Raw genomic sequence first — 21,962 nt, 5'->3', positions numbered from 1 at the left:
TTCCATGGCCTGCATAACACAAAACTTTAACAAAGGAGATTAGCTCCAAATTATTTATCTAGATAAAGAATAGTGATGATTTATGAAAATAAATCAGTAACTATGGTGCTAAATGCACGAAAAAAATTGAGCTGATTTAACCGTTCGATGCATATGGAGTCTAAGACTTAATTTTTTCTTGAAAGCAAAATTCAGGTACTACTTTGTCGCCTATCCAATATCGCGATTCTATACGATCAGTATTCAGAGTTTGACGTTTATAATGTACCGCAAAAATAGTTCCCACAGCGCCCGCTAGAGGCGTTGACCAGACTTTCATATAAGATTGGTCGATAGTCGTACAGAATCGCGCTACGTATTGAGGCTTGTGCCTAACGTCTATCTAGTCAAAGAATAAATGTACCTTTATCAATAAAATATTAATTTATAAAATATTTCAATACAAAAATCACGCGATAAATAAACAAACAAAGTACCTCTTTATACGGTCTTATAAATAGAAGATATTGTACGAGTATGTAAGCTTCATAGAAATTCAGAATAATTAATTAGTAAGTTAAATTAACACGACTGATATGATCCGAGTAATGTTATTGTATGTATTAAAATAATATAATGTACGTGCAAATACGTGTTCAATAAATATTACATTATTTGTGGAGATGTCGTTAGTTTTTCATTCATTTTATTACCTTTTAATAAGGTTTGTAGAAATGAAATCTATTATGAAATTATATGTTCGTAGGAGTGTTTGAACTGAGTGAAATTAGTTAATTAATTGGTTAATTAGAGAGTGCATATGACTATATAGTCCAATAACGTCCAATACGCAAGTTTTATAAATGTCGAAGGTATACAAAATTCAGTATTTTCAACATCAGAAAGCCACAGGCTTATGCAGCTGATGGTGACTTGTCTGTACATCTACTGTATTTTGGAAATACAAAGCAGTATTTATTATAATCTAGATAAATCGTCCATGCCAAGGTTTTCTTCCAAGACGGAGTACAGATCCTTGGGCATTTTAGTCTTGAGTATAGTATGCGCCAGATGAGTTTGAGTCTTTATAAAGCAGCAACGAGCCGCTGCGTGAAAGTAAAAAAAATAAACAACAGATGTAGAAGAAGAGCCATAGTCCACCAGCTATGGAGACGTAACGGCGGTAGACGGTTGTATGGTAATATTCAGACACATAAGAATACTTGACCACGCGTCAAGTCGTTGGAGTTTGTTGTTTGTTCTTTGTTGTAGAAACAAAGATATAATTAGATATTTAATTTATCTTTAATATTTAACGTTGCATTATTAATATGCAAACTACAGTAAATAATGCACTATCGTATTAAATAATTTAATCCCTATTTCGTTTAAATTTAAAGTCTCCGGGGACCTCCTTATACCTATTGCTAAGGTTGATTGTAATACAGATTATAAAAGTAGAATGTACAGAAAGAATACATTTTACTACCTACTATATTGTCTCCGTTGGCTATGAGTAGAGTGTTCCAGTCGTGACTGTGGACCTTTTACAGTGGCGTCACATCGCTATCCGAAGTGTACGAAGCTTCTAAATCTGTAAAATGATACATGAGGAGAGTTAGAATGTGGTTTATTGGCAACACTGTTTTATACAATCTAGAGACAACAGTTTTGAGAAGTTGTTAAGTAGGTACGTATTTCCTAGATAGGATGAAAGAAAGGGTACATCTTACATTACAAAGGCAGGATATTAATAAGTCAATTAGTTCATGAAAATAAGTATAACAAGTTGGACTATTCGAAAAAAGTAAAGTTTTGTTTGCAAACGGTACTTAGTAGTGCGACCAACTGTTGAATTGCAACAGGACATTCCGCGGCGACTCGAAGGACGAAATGTCTCTGTTTCTACTTATTTCATATTCATAGCTTCTGTTTCACTAAGTTGTGACCTTTCGTGCCAGTGTTGTTATCGGAAAACTTCATTTTTAACAAGTTTAAAGTGACGCGTTCCTTCCGCCATTTTGTTTTCGTATGTTTAAAAAGATATTAACTGTTTGTTACCTGCTTCCTGTGCTTTTTTAATTATTGTTATGTATGTTAGTTTTTTGTAAGTACCTACACCATATGTGCAATATTTTTCAATGCGACGTTTCCCATCATTGGATATCTTTATCGATGGAATAAGCTGATAAATTTGATCATGGCATTATCTGTAAAAATTGTTCTCCGAGTAAAGATAAAGACGGTAGTTTTGTTTGAATGTCAGAAGTAAAAGGAAATACAACTCACATAAAGAAAATCGAGACTATATTAAAAAATAAAAGCTAATTCTTTAACTATTAGTGTATTCTTACTTGATATGGATCGTGAAAATATATTTAGATGGAATATTTTTATCCGATCAAGCATAAAAGTAGCTTTTTCTGTCTAATTAGCATAATTAATTCTGAAGCTAAATAAATTATTTCATAAACAAGACAGTTCATTGTGAAGTCTCGGGTTCGTTTTCTATCCGCATTTATGAATTAATATGAAAGTATCCGGCGGTTTACCTGAAACGTTAAAGGCGCCCAACGTGGGTCTCTTATATTAACTACTAATGATTTAACAAGCTGACCCTCTTTCAAAATTTCATCCCATATTATATAAAATGGTTTGTCAAAACTATAATACGTTGTAATTTCGCGTTTTTATCTGCATCCATCTTTAATTTTGTTAAGATTTGTTCATTGGTTTAGCTGTGAAAGCATAATACATAGATGTAAGACTTTAGGATTTGTCTATAGAGCTATACTCTATACACATTCATAGTTTTTTGTTTACTTTGAATAATTTTGTACTTGGCCTTACTACTTACGAAAATTTAACTGAAAATGTAGAGTAAAACCAATACAGTTTGAACTTTTATTTAACTGTAGGTATTTAAAATATAAAGGGAAATCAGTCAGCTTGTGACCACAGTTGGCGAATTTGAGCTCAAAACTTTGAATAATCGAAGTTTGAATGAAAATATAAAGTTGAATGAAATGTGTAGGTTTTTTAATCTGATATTCTTAGAAACATATTTCAGTTTTCAAGATACTTACAAGTTAAAATTTGTTTAATCAATTCTGCAGTAACTAACAGGTTGTTAGTCAGAAATATTTAGTTTTGAGAGGTTTCTTTCGATACACAAATTGATAGAGATACCTTAGTAATATAACTTGCATTTCTGCTAAAATATTATTTTTAAAGTTTCTTATCTTTAAGACTAATTTTTTATAGTTTTTTTTTGTATTAAGTTAATTGTATTTATATACGTACAAGGTAGTTTTAAGCCCATAAATTAAAGAAAGGCTGGCTCTAGCCCAACTTTAGTACAATCAATAAAACAGTTAGATAAACCTCACAGTTTCCGATAGATAGCAGTTAATAAAATATATTATACTCATGCACGTGTAACGCGAATATTACAAAACATTAAAGTTTCAAATTCATAAAATGTGTGTAACAATCTGTAATCATGAAACATTTTTAGCTGAACCTTTGTGTTAAGCTGATGAACATGGCCAGACAACGAGTCTAATTAAAATATGTTTTTGATACTGATATCTGGTCGCAAAATATAAACAGTATATTGCTAAAAATTTTAACGTATGATCCGACAAGTACAATAGTTTAAATTAATAAAAATATTATCGGTTAAATAATAGAAAACTGAACTAACCGAATATCTTAACGGATTGTTTATTTATTATCTAAAGCCCTAAGTCACCATTTCAGTATAAATATCAGATGGAATTTCGAAAGTTAATATCATACATTTGCTATCACTAATGTTTATTTGTTAAATTATATTTATTGGTAAAGGTTTCAGTCCTAAAAACATTAAAATCTTAAAGGTTCCTATTTGACAATTAAATGTCTTAGAAAAAAATAATATAATTACGGATACAGAAAATTGACCTAAATACCATAGTTTCATAAACTTCAAAGTATAACCACTATTCTCAAATCAAATACTAAACGGAACTGTTTGATGTAAATTGAACCCGAAAGCCGGCAACACCTCAGAGTTGCCATGAAGCAAACTATTCGTTATAACTTAATAATAAGTTATGGATAGTTGAAGACAGTTAATCGAAGCCTACGTACGTTTTACACGCGTACTGTGAACGGCTATTACAATATATCATAATGTTCTCACGAGGGTGTAGGCTATACTTTTAAAGCTATATCCTACTAATATTATAAATGCGAATGTTTGTGAGTATGTATGGATGTTTGTTACTCTTTCACGCAAATACTACTGAATCGATAACGATGAAATTTGTTATGTAGGTAGCTGAAGACCCAAAATAACACATGAACTACTTTTTATGCAGGAGTTCCCGAGGAATCGGGATTTACACGGGAAGAGTTTCCACGCGAACGCAATCGCGGGCGGCCTCTAGTACATACATATATACACAAAGAGTATTGAGGTACATGCAAGATTACATTTAAAATTGATTTAACCCATTTGTGTCCTATTGCTGGGCGAGAGTCATCTCACGGAATGAATAAGGGATTAGTCTTTGAGTCCACCACGCTGGCCAAGTGCGAGTTGGAGACTTTGCATGCCTTCAAAAACTGAAAAACTGTCAGGCATGCAAGGTTGCATCACGATATTTTCCTTTCACCGTTAGAACAAGTGATAATTATTTATAATACACACATAACTTCAAAAATCATTGGTGGTTGGCGTAGGTACGAATCCTCGACTACTTTCGTGGGAAGCGTAACTTAATCCACTCGGCTATCACTGTTCTAGTTTAACTACTAATATGAAAGAAATAAAAGCCTGGGTGATACACTTATAACCCTGGTCTAATTCTACTTTGCGTCCGTAGTTTCCAAGTTTGTGAAAGGCACCGAGAAGGTCTTTGTTAAGTAGTTGCTTACAGAACGAGAAAAAGCACTGCAATATTACACTAAAAGAAAGAACTCGTTTTATACAAAAACAGTTACGATGGTCTTAAATACTCCAAATCTTAGATAGATGAACGTCAAATATACCTCAGAGGGCTAACTTCAAAACCCCGAGGTGACATGTAACATTGTCAAGATGAAGGAACCTTCATAGTTGCTACTGACGTGCAAGGCTTAAGCCTTACGAACTGCCTTAATTGATTGCCAGGCGACCTTACACACCTGTTGTCTTAGAAATAGCTACAAGCCTCGTAGTACAACAGGTATACTAATGTGCTATAGGCTAGATTTGCTTGTTGTAAAAATAATCTTAAAATATAAAATAATGTCAATTAAGAAACCAGTCGAAAAGCCAAGTCAAATGCCTTTCGAGTGGCTTAAACAACTTTGACAGTAACCATAAATTAAATAGATATATATAGCTCAAAGGTGACTGACTGACTGACATCTACAACGAACAGCAATTTTGAAAAATTTTGGCATGCAGGTAGATGTTAGACGATGCAGGCATCCGCAAAAAAGGATTTTGATCAATTCCACACCCAAAGGGATAAAATAGAGGATAAAAGTTTGCTTGAAAATTCTGTCCTAAGTTATAAACCACGCGGACGAAGTTGCGGGCAAAAGGTAGTATAACAAAAAAACATCCAAAGACCATTAGATATAATTTGAATTTAATCAATAACTTTCTAATACTAAATTAACGTTACAAAGTTTATAATGTTGTTGATTAAGATAGGACAGGATCATATTTCATCGTAATTTCTCAGTCAGTCGGTCAATAGATAAAACGTAAACAAGGTTACATAAATATCTAACATAATGCGTTGTTCTCATCTCATCTCAAAAACAAATATGGCCAATACTCCATATTTTTTCGGTAACCTGAAAAAAAAACAATTACGGTATAAAAAAAGTCCCTTAATGTCATGACTCATCTACATTTTGAGCTAAGCAATATTGCTTAACCTTATTTAACTTCATAGAAGTTCTGTCATCGTTCCGCCATCGGAGTATTCTTTTGGGTAAACATTAGTAATACAATAAACTGCAAGATAATTTAATAGAATTTACGAGTTTGTTTAAAATAAGTAATAGAAACCCTTTCCGGGTTCCTCCCTTTCTATGTATAACAACCTAACATAACCTTTTTACTGACCAATCCAGACCTTACGAATAAATGAATGTTGGTTGTATGTCCGACGGCACAGTATTTCATTTATGAATCGATGACACTACTAAAATTATTTTTTATAAACGTTTTTATTTTTAGGTAGGTAAAGACGTTACGTGATTACAATTTAATTAAATTATGAAACCTTTTTGTTTCTAATTCTTGGAGAAATTCGTATCCAATAGTCTGATTACAATTTTTTTCAACTTTTGCTTCAACTGGTCATGTCCAAATTTTTTCATTAAAATTGGAAAAATACGCTACTTATTTCGTAAATCAATGAAATGATATAAGAAATATATTTATTTATATGTTTAGTAATAGTATATCAATAATGTATGATTCTATTTTGGATTTCAGTAAATTAATTAACTGTCACTTTGACAATCATAGGTCAGTATTTGACCTAAATTAATCACATTACTTGATTTTGAATAGTTAAAATCCTCACGTTCAAAAACGTATTGTCCCGCTATAGTTTCCATTGATCAATGAATACTAAATAAGTAAATACGATTGTCTATGCTCATCCAAATAAAAAAGCAATTCAAATTCTGTTTATTTTTTTAGAACATTGTGTTAACAAGATGGCGTTCGCAGTTTAGTTTTAAAAAAGAGTTTTTTGATAGAAACGAACCTTTTTGAAACTGTTTGATGTTAGTTTTGGATAAAAAACACGGTACAATTTGATTTGAACGTATTGAAAGCTCTCTTTCCAATCGTAGTGTCGGCAAATATGTTTATTTTGATATAGCGCAGCAAAAATTGATTGTTCAGTCTACCTGCACTCGAATACTCACTTTTGACACAATTTCAATAGATTTTTATAATATTTTGTTAGCTATAAAGACATTAGTGTCGCACTGCTGGCTTCAGCTAGTTTCCTTAGTAAGAGAGACATATTACTACATTCAATATTCTAACATCCGAGTCCACTATTTTTTAGACAAAATTAATGTCGTCTATGATTTTTCTCGTCAAACATATTATATCTAAATCCCTGTACAATATTTTCTTTAGGTGGTTCTTTTTGGCATCCAAAATAAGATTTGAATGAGCGTAATGGCTGCTAAGTTTTGTGTACAAACACGAGAATGTTTGCTGTGATTGTGTAACATTCATCTCTTAGTGACATTTTCCACATAGTGAGGACATCCTCTCAAATCATTTCTAATGTTGAATTTTCTTTACTTGAAAGATATAAAAGATAATTTCCGTTTAGTCATTTAATTCTAAACTGTGGCTGTGTGCTGTGTGTATCCGTTTCTTAGCGATTCTGCTAATTATTGAGAACAGATATTTTTCTCAAATGCAGATTTTTGTAGCAGATATGCTGCTTAGGTGTTTTTAATTACAATATATTTCATCAGCAGTCAAAACACAAACATGAATAAATACAAACAAATTTAACCCATTAATGTCCCACTGCTGGGCAAGGGTCTCCTCCCGTAATGTGGGAGGGGTTAGGCCTTGAGTCCACCACGCTGGCCAAGTGCGGGTTGGGGACTTTGCATGCCCTCAATAAATGTGTTAAACAAATTTTAGGCATGCAAGGTTTCCTCACGAGGTTTTCCTTCACCGTTGGAGCATATGACAATTATGTCTATTTCTAATACACACATAACTTCGAAAGGTCATTGGTGTGTTGCCTCGGGTTCGAACCTGCAACCACTTGCGTAGGAGGTGCCAACTTATACCAAACGGCTATCACAGCTCTTAAAAAAAAAGCCTGTCTTAGCCTGTTTTGTGTATCCCACCACTGAGCAAAGGCCACCCGTCTTTCCTTCCAATCACCATACCCGTGACAAACTCTGGCCAGTCTTCTTTACGATCTCCCACGTCTGCGAAGGCATTCGAACTTTTATAAAATAATAAACCAACAGGTATCGTTTCCCTCAAAATAATAAGTACCTACTGAATCGGTTCAAGTTCACGGTTTTACGATACCTTTATTGAAAATCTTTTATGATCAGTCAAATTGTACCGTAAGATTCATGTTACTGTGTAGGTGTCTGAATATTCTTATTTTTAGCAGAAAAAAAGGTTTGAAATAGAAAAATATATACAAATCTTTTATATTCATTTTTATTGTAAGAGAAATATTAGCAAGTAATTTCGTCCATAAGAGTTTTGTTATATCTCAAATGCAACCATCGAACCAGTGCAGAACTCTGCACTTTCCAATTCGCATGGTCGGTGCCTGAAAGCTCATGAATCATACTCGATCACGTAAAAACGACTTGACTGTTTTGGTTTAAAATTTACCAGGCGATTTCTATATCCCTACAGAGAAAATAGACGTTTTACTTCCATGGGTAGATTATAAACAAGTCCTTAATACCTTTGATAAAAGATACATACATAATATCTCGCCTTTTTCCCACATAAGTAGGCAAAGACCAAAGAACGCTACTTGAAACGATCCTTACAAACTTCACATCCATACATCTTGTCATTCTAAAACTACATAAAAACGTCCATTCAATTCCTCTCAGTAGCAACAGTAATGAAATAACAAGAAAATAAAGATCACGAGTTAAAACAAAGTAAAGAGCACCTGAGACGTCCACCGTCAGTTGATTGAACGAAAACACCAATGTATTAAGATAGCGTCGAACTGTAAACAGTCGACCCTTCAGTACGATTACATTTGTACGTAATCAAACGAACTACTTGGATAAATAACAAGTAATCATGCAAAAGATGGTGCAATATTTTTTCACTATGTCTTATGAAATACTGTTATAAGTATTGAAACTATTTGAAATAATAAGTTAGGTTAATAAGGATCCCCTCCCTCATTCCGGGAGGAGACCCTTGCCCAGCAGTGGGACATTAATGGGTTACATTTATTTAATTTATTTTAATTGTTTATTAGCTAAAAAGGGTGTTACAAAATAATGAGGCCCAAATTGTGTGCTAGTTTAAACTCCCGCATTACTGAAAACAATATTGCAATTGTTATTAAAATGCACTGAATAACTTTAGCTCAAAGGATTATGTATTTGCAGTCTAAATAAGCAATTCACGATGCAAAACTGAGGCAGGATACAAGAAGTTGTGTGTGTATTTAAAATAAATTATTCGCTAGTGATAATTGTTTTAATCACACACAATTTAACAGGGATGAAATCATCGTGATGAAAATCGCGTGCCTGTTTTGGAAGTATGCCAAGTTTCTTATAAGCACTGGGTTCGCGTGGTTGACTTGAAATTTAGCCCCTCCCTCTTAGCAGAAAGGGTCGTACCAAGCTGTGTAGTTTTATCATCCCTCCTCGCCACGTGTTTCCTTTTGGAGTAAGAAATATGTATATTCGTATTCTTTCTAAAACTGAAAAATTAACTCTCGAAATATACCTAAAAATATGTTATACAGCAACTCAAGTACTTCATATTTATACAATGAAAATACAATGTTATTATCATAACAAAATACATATAGTATGTATCTTTGATTTGTTATCTCTCGACAAGATGGGGCCTTACCGTATTTTCATTTAGTTTTTTCTCATATGTAACTGTATTGTATATCAACAAGTATATGAAACAAACAATAATGAAGAACAAGGGCAAAATAAATAAATTATCCACAAATAACAAAATTGTTGTAACATTTAATGTAATGAATTCTACTATTGGTTAGTATGTTTGTGGCTTCATTAGCTATTGTGTGGCAAACATTTTTTTGTGTGTTGTCAACCACTTTTTTTTAGTAATTTAGTAATATTATATAAAATAACATTAAAAAGTTACTGGTGTGTTGCTATGTGTAAATTATAAATATTTATCACTTGCTATAATGTTGAAAGAAAACGAAATGAAAATTATCTTGCCTGAGAGTTCTTTAACAGAGTTCTTGGAGGTATGCGAAATCCCCAATCCGCACTTGGCAAGCGTAGCAGACTTAAGGCTTTTCTAATGATTTTTTTTTATATTTAGACCCTTGCCCAGCAGTAGTACATAAATGGCTTAAAAAAATTACCCGTGCTTTGGCACATATTATGTATTTATATAGACAATTTAGGATAGAGCAAATTCTTGTGTACTTATTGGATGCTATAAAGTTAATAACTGAAATAATAAATACAATTTCATGTTTCGTTACCATTTAGACGGTACAGTCTCCTGATTATGAAAGCTACACGGTAAAAATGCTATACAAATTTTATTAGCTTCTTTCCTCAAACCCTTCAACAATTTTGAGAAATTGTATTTATATGCAACTTGCCAGAAGCCTTGAGGAAAGAGATTTTGAAGGTTTTTCTTAAAAAATACAAGAACAAAAGTTATATATTTTCTTACACAATCTGGTTGAATGAGCGCAAAAATTACCGGTGTTTCGATAAAGAAATGTATTCGTATTCTTAACACTTTTTCCTAGTCTATTAATTATAAGATTTAATATAGATATTATGATGTAAATGGAAACGTCGGAAAGGGGCGCCCTCGAAAGACATACACAGATCACATCATGTCTAGAGAAAAGATCGTGTGTGAAGTACTCATTACTAGCGGTCCTGTATGTACCCCTTTTAAATATCTATTACAGTTGACAGTTGTTTTCATGTACTTTCTGTCACTTTATTTGGTTGTTCGGTTTTTTTGCCTTTTAAATATAAGCTGTGAAACAACAATTTATTATACCTCTATATCAGTTAGTTTAACCGGCACTCAAAAGTTTCGTCAAATATAATCCTGTAATCTGATTTTACAGACTTATATCGCGAAAAAACTAGCTTATTTAATTAGTACAACTAAAATCCGTAATATACGTCGGAGATTTACCACTAACGGGTATTAAGATAATATTTGAAATAAATATTTTAATACGCGATATATTAACTCAGTTTCGACGCTAATTAGTACGTTTTTAACCACATCGAGGCAAAGCTGAATTAAATATTGTTTAACTCTTATTCGGGCACAAATATTTTGTTAAGGAACCTATTTAAATTTTTCGGATTGGATTAAAATTGCCATTTTTCTGCACCCGTGTACACATCAAAGAATAAAGTATAAGCTTGAGACATGCTTTAAAATAACATAGAAATCTGTGTAGTCAAATTTGACTTTATTTTATTTAATGACAAACTATAAATATAAGAGAACTAAGATTCTCTTTTGCGTTGATAAGGCCACGTTGTCAACTCGGGGCTGCTTCGAAGAAATCTCTGTCGAAGTAACTGTAAAAATGTATTTTATTCCACTGAAAAAATACTTATGAATTATGTATTTGGTAACAGTTAAATACACGAAAATGATATGACAAAAAAAACCTTAGCAAAATGTTTATTCGTAGGTAACAATAATATGATTCAAATTCAAGGTAATAAAAATATATGAACAATTAAGTATCCTTATATTATTTTCTTAAAAAACCTTATTTGATTAAAATATCGTATTTATACTCTTCCATACCCCTTTAGTACATATGTATTGTTCTTAAAGGGATCGTCTTATTTATTTAATTTGTTTTATAAAACCCATATGTTTCTAGTTGTAAGCATTAAGAGGATGGCTTTAGTGTACTGACTTCCTATTTTCAAAGTAATTCGATATAGGAAGACCTTAGTTAAACATTTCTCCGTAGTCTAGTAGGACTTGTGCTACGCTGCTACGGACTGTAGCACTTGAGCTACATGCGTAGCAAATGAGTGCTACGCAGGTTCTACAGTTAGCAGTTATTTCGTGTATCTCAGTTTGTTTATTAATAATGAATGAATGAATATTACGTTAAATTAATAACATTAATATTTAAAATTAATATGTTTTATGATAAAATGAATTAATGAAAAATTTTGTTAATTAAATATATAATAAATAGCAATATTATGTTGCTTTTTTATAATTTTATGGCTACAATTTAATCTCTCATATTTTTCTTATCTCAACATTTCATAACATTAAATATCAGCATATCTAATGTTATAAAATAATTACAAAGTATTTCTAAAAGCTTTCAAGCACCGACATATTTACAAAGTTAATTAAGACGTCTGATAATTGCCAAATAATTATTTATTTAGCACTAATTATATTTACAAAGCGCTCCTGCTGTATTAAGAATTCTGTTCATTTTGATATCGAAGAAATACTTTATTGGGTGTCAACTACAACGGTCAGTGAAATTATTGGACATAGTTTTAGATTGTGGCATAAAATCAGTTTTATATTGTTACTATTATGATTGTTTTACTTAAGTACTATTAATCTTTTTAAAGCGGTATAAAACTATTAAAAAAACACTGAATAGGTCGTACTATGGCAAGTAATCTGCGCCGAAACGTCAAGTAAATCAAGACAAATTCAATATCTTTATACATACTTACATAAAGTCAGGCCTTGTTCCTATTGGTATTGACCACTTGAAACCAACCCTATAACAACTTATTCTTTACATTAACATCCATACGTCTTGTCATACACGAAACTTATACTCATCCTTTTATTACCCAATAGCCAAAATTCCGTACTGGTAGAATTGAGATATCTTTAAGGACTTAACATAAAACCTGAGAACTTATTAATTCCCGTATTTTTTCATAATAAACATGCAACGCGAAAGTTTAAAAGTTACGACCTGGGAACCAAGTCTTGAAGTCGCCTCGTACATCGTCTAATCTCCAATATACATTTGAAAAAGGGAGAAAAGGGGGGGTAAATCTCAATCGATCTATTTTTAATATGACGTCTTGTCAACACGGCGACATTGTGTTGCTCTGAATGAAGGCTTTAATGCGAATGTCATACAAAGTTTGTAATAAACTGTTCTAGAGCGAACGTCCGACGTTTCCTGAGGATTGCTTCCTAATGTCGGGAGTTATGAATGACTACAGTGGGAGGTTTTGTAGTTTGTTTCTGAAAAAAGGCCAGCTACCAGCTAAAAGTGTTCTTTATTACATCTCTTTTTTACATACAGCGTAACCGTTTTGGAATATTCGAAGTCAAACTGCCTTTGGGTTGATAGTGTATCTGACTGCTGATCATGAGATTTCAATTCATGGGTCTGGCATAGTAGTTGGTTTACTCTTCTAATTTATTTTAGAAATATTTCTTAATATTAGACCGGATTTTGGTATGGTTGGTGATTTTGGCTCCTCTGTAGAGAATTTTAACAGTTTTTAGTTCGCTTTATTTCGCAAACAGGTTTTGTTTAACACATCTTTTTTGTAAATTAGCTGCAACTTTACTGTAGTTACATTTTCTTGGTTTTTTAACCCATGTCTGTCCCGCTGCTGGGCGTATTCTCCTCTGGAGTTCAGGGAGGAGTTTTGAATCCACGCTGGCCAAGTGCGGGTTGGGGAATTAGCATACCCTCAAGAAAAGTGGTTAACGCAACTGCGTTAGACAACTTCTTGTAAATATGTGTCCGAAAGACTAACTTAGCTATCTAACACATACAAAATGTCAAAGTAACCCTTTACTTAATCTCAGTGACGTATCCGGCCGTTAGTTTAAATCGGCTATCCAGTACTATAATATAGATACAAATCCCAAGTCAAGCAGACACATATAAAAGTCAATGGTTTGCGAATTGTCTGTTCATATGTCATATTTGTATGTTAATTTGATATGTTTATTGCAGATAGCTGTTGGCGTTAAAACATGGTGAGTGAATGTCATTTGTTTAAGGTCGATAGTGTTTGAAATGATTTAATTGTTTTGTTACTGTGGAATGTTGCGTGGGGTATATTATAGTGAATTTTAGACGTGGATTATTCTTGGTACTGGATTTATTTACTGATTCTTAACGATATTGTCAAAATTAGTTCAGTTATCAGCACGTGTTTATGTTCTTTCCTTTCCTTGATTAGTAAATATTTTATTCATGATACAAGAAAAAAATGAGAGGAGCTCGTGGCTTAGTTAACATTCGCCGCGCGGATCGATCTCTGAGGTTAAGCAACGCTTGCCGAGGTTGATTTGTGGATGGGTGACCATCTTATACATATCGAGTCCCTCCGTGTTTCGGAAGGCACGTTAAATTGTGGGTCCCGGCTGTCATTTTCGAAGATCTCTGACAGTCGTTAACAGTAGTCAGAAGCTTGAAAGTCTGACAACCAGTCTTACCGAAGGGTACCGTGTTATCCCAGGCAACTGGGTTGTGGAGGTCAGATAGGCAGTCGCTCCATGTAAAACACTGGTATTCAGCTGCATCCGGTGAGACTGGAAGCCGACTCCAACATAGCTTGGAAAAAAGGCTAAGCTGATATATATACAAGAAAAAAATGAGCAACCTATGTACCTATAAAGCGCACAAGAACGAATAATTTAGAATTTGTTTTTAGCGTAATTGGCTCTTATTCCTACAGTTATATTAATTTTAATGCGTTTCGCTTTTAACTAAATCATCTTTCATTCATTTTAATAGCGAAAATATCGTATCTGCTATAATAAACATACAAGGGGCGCGCAGTACAACCAGATCCGAAACAACTATTTGTGGATCGCACAAATATTTGCTCCGTGTGGGAATCGAACCGACGACCCCTTAGTATGGCGGCTACTTTAACCAGAGCACCACGAGGGCCATCAAATTACAAATTATATTATTTTTTGTTACACTTTAATTCGACACTTTTCTAGTGATAAATATTGCGTAGGATAGAGGAAAGGAAAATCCCAAGACCTTTTGTCAGTAGTGGGAGAAACAAGATACATACAAGCATAAAATATTTAAATAAAGATCCCACTCATTTGTAGTATTTGTCCACTGATCGACAAGTCTTGAATTCCCAGAATGGTCCCGAATAAAGTAGGTATTATTACGTTTTACTGCTGCGTTTTCAATTTTGGACGAAAACGGCTCATTTCGTACTTAAAAATGGGACTCGGTCGAACTCCATCGTTTTAACGAATCATCAAATTTTTACCACATTTTGGATTTGACCCCACTGATACGAGTTTTTCTTAAGAAAGGTTAGTATTAAGTAGGAGGTTATTATTATAGTACATGTGTTATGATTAACTGAATATTATTAATATAGCTAAATATAGCTAGGAAGTGGGTGCTAGAAATACTAGAAAACTAATAATATTTCTCATAAGTTAAATATAGTCTTTCATTTTGTTTAATAGGGGTTAAAATAAGAAAATTTGTTCTCGGAATATGGCAAGGATGATTTTTCCGATGTATGAAAAACTTATTTTCACTGCTCAAAGCAGCATCCCGATCTTAGACTGTACTTTTACAAAAAGAGAGCAATATTAAAACGCCAATACTGACAATTAAACATTTGTAAGAATTATACATAGGTCTTTTATTTTTGTAGAAGTTCAAGTTCTGTTCCGATGGTGATTGTCCGCTATGGGCGCTGGCAGCACTGCACGCACTGGGCAGTCTACCTGCGTCACTCTTCAGGACCTTACTGCAGCATGTGATGGAAGAACAACCTGTAAGTAAACTATAAGCTTATTAGCTTTAGAAACAGACTAGCTGACCCGCGTAACTTCGCTTGCGTCACATAATTTTCCCCGTTTTTGTAAAATTTTTCGTTGCTACTCCGCTCCTAATGGCCGTAGCGTGATGTTATATAGCCTATAACCTTCCTCGATAAATGGGCTATCTAATACTGAAAGAATTTTTCAAATCGGACCAGTAGATCCTGAGATTAGCGCGTTCAAACAAACAAACAAACAATCAAACAAACAAACAAACTCTTCAGCTTTATAATATTAGTATAGATTAATAAATAAAATTATTAATTAAATTTAATTTAAATTAAATTATTAATTAAATATAAATATTAATATTTAATATATTAATATTAATATTTATAAGTATAAGTATAGATTAGCATAATTTTACTGGTTTAAAACTGTATAGTTTGGAGGAAAATAGTCTTAATAATGCAGAGATGAGAGATTCTGTGTTGAGAGAGTAGCAGAGAAAATTCAGCTAAAATTAGAAGTGCATTCGTTTCGACTAAAAATGACAAACAGACTGACGTGACGAGAGGTCTTTGTTGTATAATCTGTTGTAATTCAAAAACTTTAACTAGACAAACTTGACTATGTTTAATGAAAAACTCAATGCCGTAGAATTACTTTTACACACTGAAGGGAATCCACAAAATAATGGTCTGAAAATGACGAGTTCATAAAAACAACAGTGTAATGAATAAATTTTGTGGGACCCATTAATCAGAGCATAAATAAAATTGTTTCCTTTCTCATGAATCGTTACCACACGAGTGGATACTGTTGACATCAAATGAAATGACATTCTAATCTACTTATCCGTGAACAATTCAACCGTCCAGTTTTGGGAGATTAATCAATGTGCTATGAAAATACTGCCTTATTAACAAACTTTATGTAAGCTATCACTGCTTAAGCTTGAAGCAGTGACAGCTAAAAAAGATACCGTCGGTCGACCTCGACTCGAACCCGAAGCAACAGACCAATGACTTTTCAAAGTAATGTGAGTAATAGAAATAGTTATTACTTGCTCTAACGGTGAAGGAAAACATCACGATGAAACCTTGCATGGTTAGAGTTGACTAAGACTTTTCTTGTGTGTCCACAACTGGATGATAGTCGGTTAAAGACTAAAATTGTTAGGTACCAAAGACAGCAGGTAGCATTGTGTACGCAGGGCTTTAGAGTACAAATATTCTAAACAAATTGCAATAAATATTTATACAAATTTTCAACTATTCTTTCCCTTTGCCGTTTGAAAAGCAAATTCAACTAAACTACGAACATCAAGAAGGTATAACGATATCTTCAATATTTATATAATTTAATATGTTATTGTCTGAGTATTTGCCGTGTTTCGCATTTCGCCTTGTCTTGAGACACGATCACGTAGTACCGCTCCGCTGAAACACGTCGCGTCAATTTGATATATTGTAACTAATATTATTTTATCGTTCCTATTGACGCTAGAAGTCTTAACTTTGCTATTTTGAGAAGACTATTTCATGAGCTGACAAATCGTGTATAGTTTAGTCATATAAAAGTTCGTCAATCAATCAGTTTAGCCTTCCTTCGTATGTGAATACCAGTATTTTAGATGGAATGACTACCTATCGGATCTTTCAATTTATCAATCGGCTATGTAATTCTATAATTATGTATATGCCGTATAAATCCACACATTTATTTTGCCCTGCCTACAATTTTAGATGACTAAATCTTTTATTCCTTTAAAATATAAAATTGCTGTAAAAAAAACAGTTTGAAAATGGTAATCAGTTTTATGTACTATAAGTAAAATGAAAATAAATTCCGTATGTATTTCAATATTTTCTGATTTCATCAGGCTTGGAATTCTAGGAATAAGTAAACTGCATCAATTATTTATAATAATTAGAAGATCAAAGGAGATTTTGATAAAAATAAGTAATTAATGTGTCTTCCTTTGGGTATGCTTTTAATGAACCCTCTTAATAATAAAAATAGTAATGTATTTTATTACAAATTTTCATGAAGTAAAAATGAGTTATAGAAACTAACAATTGATATAAGGAGAGCCCATTCAACATTTATTTTCTTCTAATTAAATAAGGAAAGTTTACAAATTGAAATAATTTTAATCTTTCTTTTATTATAAACCCGTTTTTTTACGCCGCAACTACCGTTTCGATGGCATTTGGCACATAGTGCTTATTAACACATACTTTTTATCTCGAGATATATTTCCATGTGGACAAAATTGCAGGCAAAACCTAGTTTTACAACCTAACCTACAGTACATATCTACAAACTAGAATTCTGCAGCAATTTCTTTCAATTATTTCACAAGTTTATTTCATGTATAACACAAGAAACTATCTAGTTAGAGGACCGTGTTCTTATTAATATTATATATATGTTCTATACCATTGTCCCACGCTAGGTGGGGTCGGCACAACATGTTTTCCTCTTCCACTCATCCCTTTCAGCCGTCAACTCTGTATTCACCCCTTTCTTGTTCATATCCTCTTTCACACAATCCATCCATCTCTTTTTTGGTCTTCCTTTACTTACATGTCCGCTTACATTCATATTCATCACTCGTCTCGTAACATGGCTTTCTTCTCTTCTCATGACATGTCCATACCATGATAGCCTCCTACTTTCTAGCTTTTCTGTGACTGCCGCAACTTTTAGACTTCCTCGAATGTACTCATTCCTTATCCTATCCACTCTTGTCACACCGCACATCCACCTTAGCATTCTCATTTCATTTGTATGCATCTTTCTTTCATTCGTCTTTTTCATTGCCCAACACTCAGATCCGTACATGACAACAGGTCTGATGACCGTTTTGTAGATTTTCCCCTTGAGCTTAAGAGGCATTTTGGGGTCACACGTTGTACCAGAGACCTGTCGCCATTTCATCCAGCCAGCATTTATCCTATTATTCACGTCTCGGTCAATTTCGCCGTCGCTCTGAATGAGGGAGCCAAGGTACTTAAAATCGGAGCAAACTGGCAGGGAAACGCCATTTAGAGCAATGGGGGAGAAGTTTGAGGGACCACCGAAGTCGCAGTAGAGGTGCTCGGTCTTAGTTCGGCTGATCTTTAGTCCAACCTTCTCCAACCTCTCCCGCCATTGCTCGAGTCTGCTCTGTACCCCGGCTGCATCTTCTCCAACAAGTACAATGTCGTCGGCGAACAACATGCACCAAGGTGCCTCTCCTTGGATTTCGGCGGTTAAAGCGTCCAAGACAAGAAGAAACAGAAATGGGCTTAAAGCCGACCCTTGGTGCAAGCCTACAGCCACACTGAACTTGTCAGTTAACCCAGCTTCGGACCGGACGTGAGTACTAGCACTTTCATACATCGAACATACAATCCTTACATACTTCTCAGGCAGATTCTTCTTTCTCAAAGCCCACCACAAAACTTTACGAGGCACTCGGTCATAGGCTTTTTCAAGGTCGATGAAGACCATGTGCAGGTTTTTATGCGCATGTTTAAATTTTTCGCACAACTGGCGTAATGCGAATATTGCGTCTGTTGTGCCCCGTCCTGGCATAAAACCAAATTGGTTTTGGGTTACCTCGCACTCTTCTCTTATTCTTCTTTCTATCACTTTCTCCCAAATTTTCATACTATGTGACATGAGCTTTATTCCTCGGTAGTTGTTACATTCTTGTGCATCCCCTTTGTTTTTGTAAATAGGCACCAGTGTACTGTTGCACCACTCATCTGGTATAATCTCTTCCTGTAACAACTTGTTGAAGAATAAAGTCAGCCACTTACATCCATCCTCTTTCAGAAACTTCCATACTTCAGATGGTATGCCATCTGGACCAACTGCTCTGCCGTTTTTCATGCTGATTACAGCCTTTCTTACTTCATCTATACTTACTTCCCTTATCATTCCTAAGTTCCTCGGTACTTCTTCTATTTCCTTGCTCCAATCATTCTCTTCATTCATTAACTTTTCAAAATACATCTTCCAGCGTCCTTTTATATCCTCATCGGCAGTTAAAACTTTTCCACTCTCATCTTTTATGCATTTTATTTTCGTAATATCCCTTCCATTCATTTCTCTAGCTTTAGCTAACCGGTATAATTGCTTTTGTCCTTGGGGAGTTTCTAAGGATTTATATAGGTTGTCTTGGACTTTGCCCCTTGCAATAGCCACAGCTTTCTTAGCTTGTTTCTTACTTTCATTATACACCTTGCGTTTTTCCTCTCTCATAATGGGGTTACATATGTCCACACTTTTCCAGTCTTTAAATGCATCCTTCTTCTCTTTCAGTGCTCTTTGTACCTCTTCATTCCACCACCATGTATCTTTATCAATCATTCTTTTCCCTTTGCTCTCACCAAAAACATTCTTCGCCACACTCCTTACACAAGAAGCCATTTCATTCCAGCATTCATTAGCGGATTTCTTCCGTATACCATCTTCCATGCCTATCATCTTTTCTGTCACTCTCTTCTGGAATTCATCCGCACATTCTTTCTTTTCTAACATAAACCATTTCGTTTTCTGTAGAGGTTTTGGTCTACTTTTTGCTGTTTTCAGTTTTATACATACCTTTAGGAGCATTAACCTATGTTGGGACACAAGTGGCTCCCCAGGTATGACTTTGCAGTCCTTGGCCGTGCTGAAGCTATTCCTTCTGAGCAAAAAGTAGTCGATCTGGGTGCTATGCGGACCACTTTTGTAAGTTATAAGATGTTGGTCCAATTTTTGAAAAAAGGTGTTTGCTATGGCCAGATCAAAAGCAGAAGCAGCTTCTAGCAGTGTTTCCCCTTCACGGTTCCGTTGACCAAAACCCCACCCCCCATGTATTCTTTCATACCCTACATTCGCTCTCCCTACATGTCCATTAAAATCACCTCCTATGTAGATTTCTTCACTCTGTGGGATACTCATTACTACCATATCAAATTCCTGCCAAAACTTATCTTTCACTACTTCATCACATCCCACTTGAGGCGCATATACACTCATAACATTTAGCACTACATCTTTTATCATAATTTTAACTAACATAATTCGATCATTCACTCTCTTTACATCCGTCACGCATTCTTTCAGTTTTCTATCTAACACCACACCCACTCCATTCCTTTTACCATCACTTCCAGTATAATAAAATTTATATCCTTCTCCAATCTCTCTAGCTTTCGTGCCTTTCCACTTCGTCTCTTGCAGACACGCTACATTTATTCGCCTCCTGTTTAAAACATCGGCAAGCTCTCTACCTCTTCCAGTCATCGTTCCTACATTCCAACTCGCAATCCTCATTCTTACATCGCCACGGACTCGCTTCTTACGTTGCATCCGTCCCTGATGCAACAACCCTCGTCCATTTCTCGCAGGCGCCGGGTGCTGCGCTTGCGCGTCGCCTCGGGGGAACGCCCTAGTCCTATCGCATCTGTCATACATTGAATCCATGTTGAAGGGATTTGGCTGATATTTTTATAACCGGCCGCCTGCCTGACGTCAACCCTCCTTGGGAATCCTACGGTACAACGGGAGTACGGGAGGAAAATTGAGGTAGTGGTGAAGGATGCGGGGTAATGGTTGAGGAATATGGGATGAAGGTGGGGGGGGGGGACTGGACACTGCAGCTGCGGAGGGGAGAATGGGTAGGAGCTGCAGTGGCTCGGGTAGGACGGGATCGCATGCCCGTATGCCTCTTTCCTATGGTCGGACAGATCCATAGGTCGAGGCACAATATTCTTATTAATATTAATACTTCCATATTTATTTTTCTGAGGACACTGTGTGAGTGTGTGTGTGTGTGCTCTGCGGAAATAACTCGGATTATGTGCGACTTAGATTACTCTCTCGCATTTTTATTTTATGATGACTGAGTTGCAGTGGCTTATATAAGACTTTTTCCTCCTTAATTGATCACAATTCATATAGTTGGTTTTATTGTGAATAAAAAAAGATCAAGCCACTGATACCCTAGTTAATAAATGTCGTAAAATGATGATGTTGTAGACGTTGCCGGACATCGCATGACGATGTCACGCTACGCCGTAATAATATAATAAAATGTATATAAGCTGTCTTGACATGTCGCTGACACATGCCGTGGAACATTTGTCCCCAAGTGCACACGTAGTTTTAACTTAAGCATACCTTTAGTCATCGACATAATAATTTACTACCTTTATTTTTTTTAAGAACCTTCTTTTAGGCATCACCCCAAAGTAGACTGGCAGAAAATGCCTTTGGCGTTAAATCCTCCTTTATGCATCTTTGTTACCTAACCATAACTTGGGTACCTATTGCTGCCAGTATCTGTTAAAAAATTCGAAAGACTCGAAGGAAGCGAAACTCGGGTGTATTTCGTACATCTCTGCCTACACCTTCCAGTACCGTTCTTTGCGTCGCGCATAAATGGTTAAAAACTATCCTAACCTTTTGCGTTATAACAATGATGAATATGTATGTT

The 21,962-nt window shown here is 34.7% G+C and overlaps 1 protein-coding gene across 1 annotated transcript in view; it reads left to right on the top strand.

The window, feature by feature from the left end:
• The window catches only part of dod ((peptidyl-prolyl cis/trans isomerase) NIMA-interacting 1 dodo), a 47,248-nt gene that overhangs the window by 22,413 nt on the left and 2,873 nt on the right, over window positions 1-21,962 (top strand). The window contains exons 2-3 of the mRNA XM_076128401.1: window positions 13,689-13,711; window positions 15,376-15,498. Coding sequence (XP_075984516.1) covers window positions 13,709-13,711; window positions 15,376-15,498 — 126 coding nt within the window. The 5' untranslated portion in view covers window positions 13,689-13,708. The remainder of the gene's footprint in view (window positions 1-13,688; window positions 13,712-15,375; window positions 15,499-21,962) is intronic.

This window comes from Anticarsia gemmatalis, chromosome 21 (genome assembly GCF_050436995.1).
Source record: "Anticarsia gemmatalis isolate Benzon Research Colony breed Stoneville strain chromosome 21, ilAntGemm2 primary, whole genome shotgun sequence".
Taxonomy (NCBI): domain Eukaryota; kingdom Metazoa; phylum Arthropoda; class Insecta; order Lepidoptera; family Erebidae; genus Anticarsia; species Anticarsia gemmatalis.
This window is presented reverse-complemented; position numbering and strand designations above follow the sequence as displayed.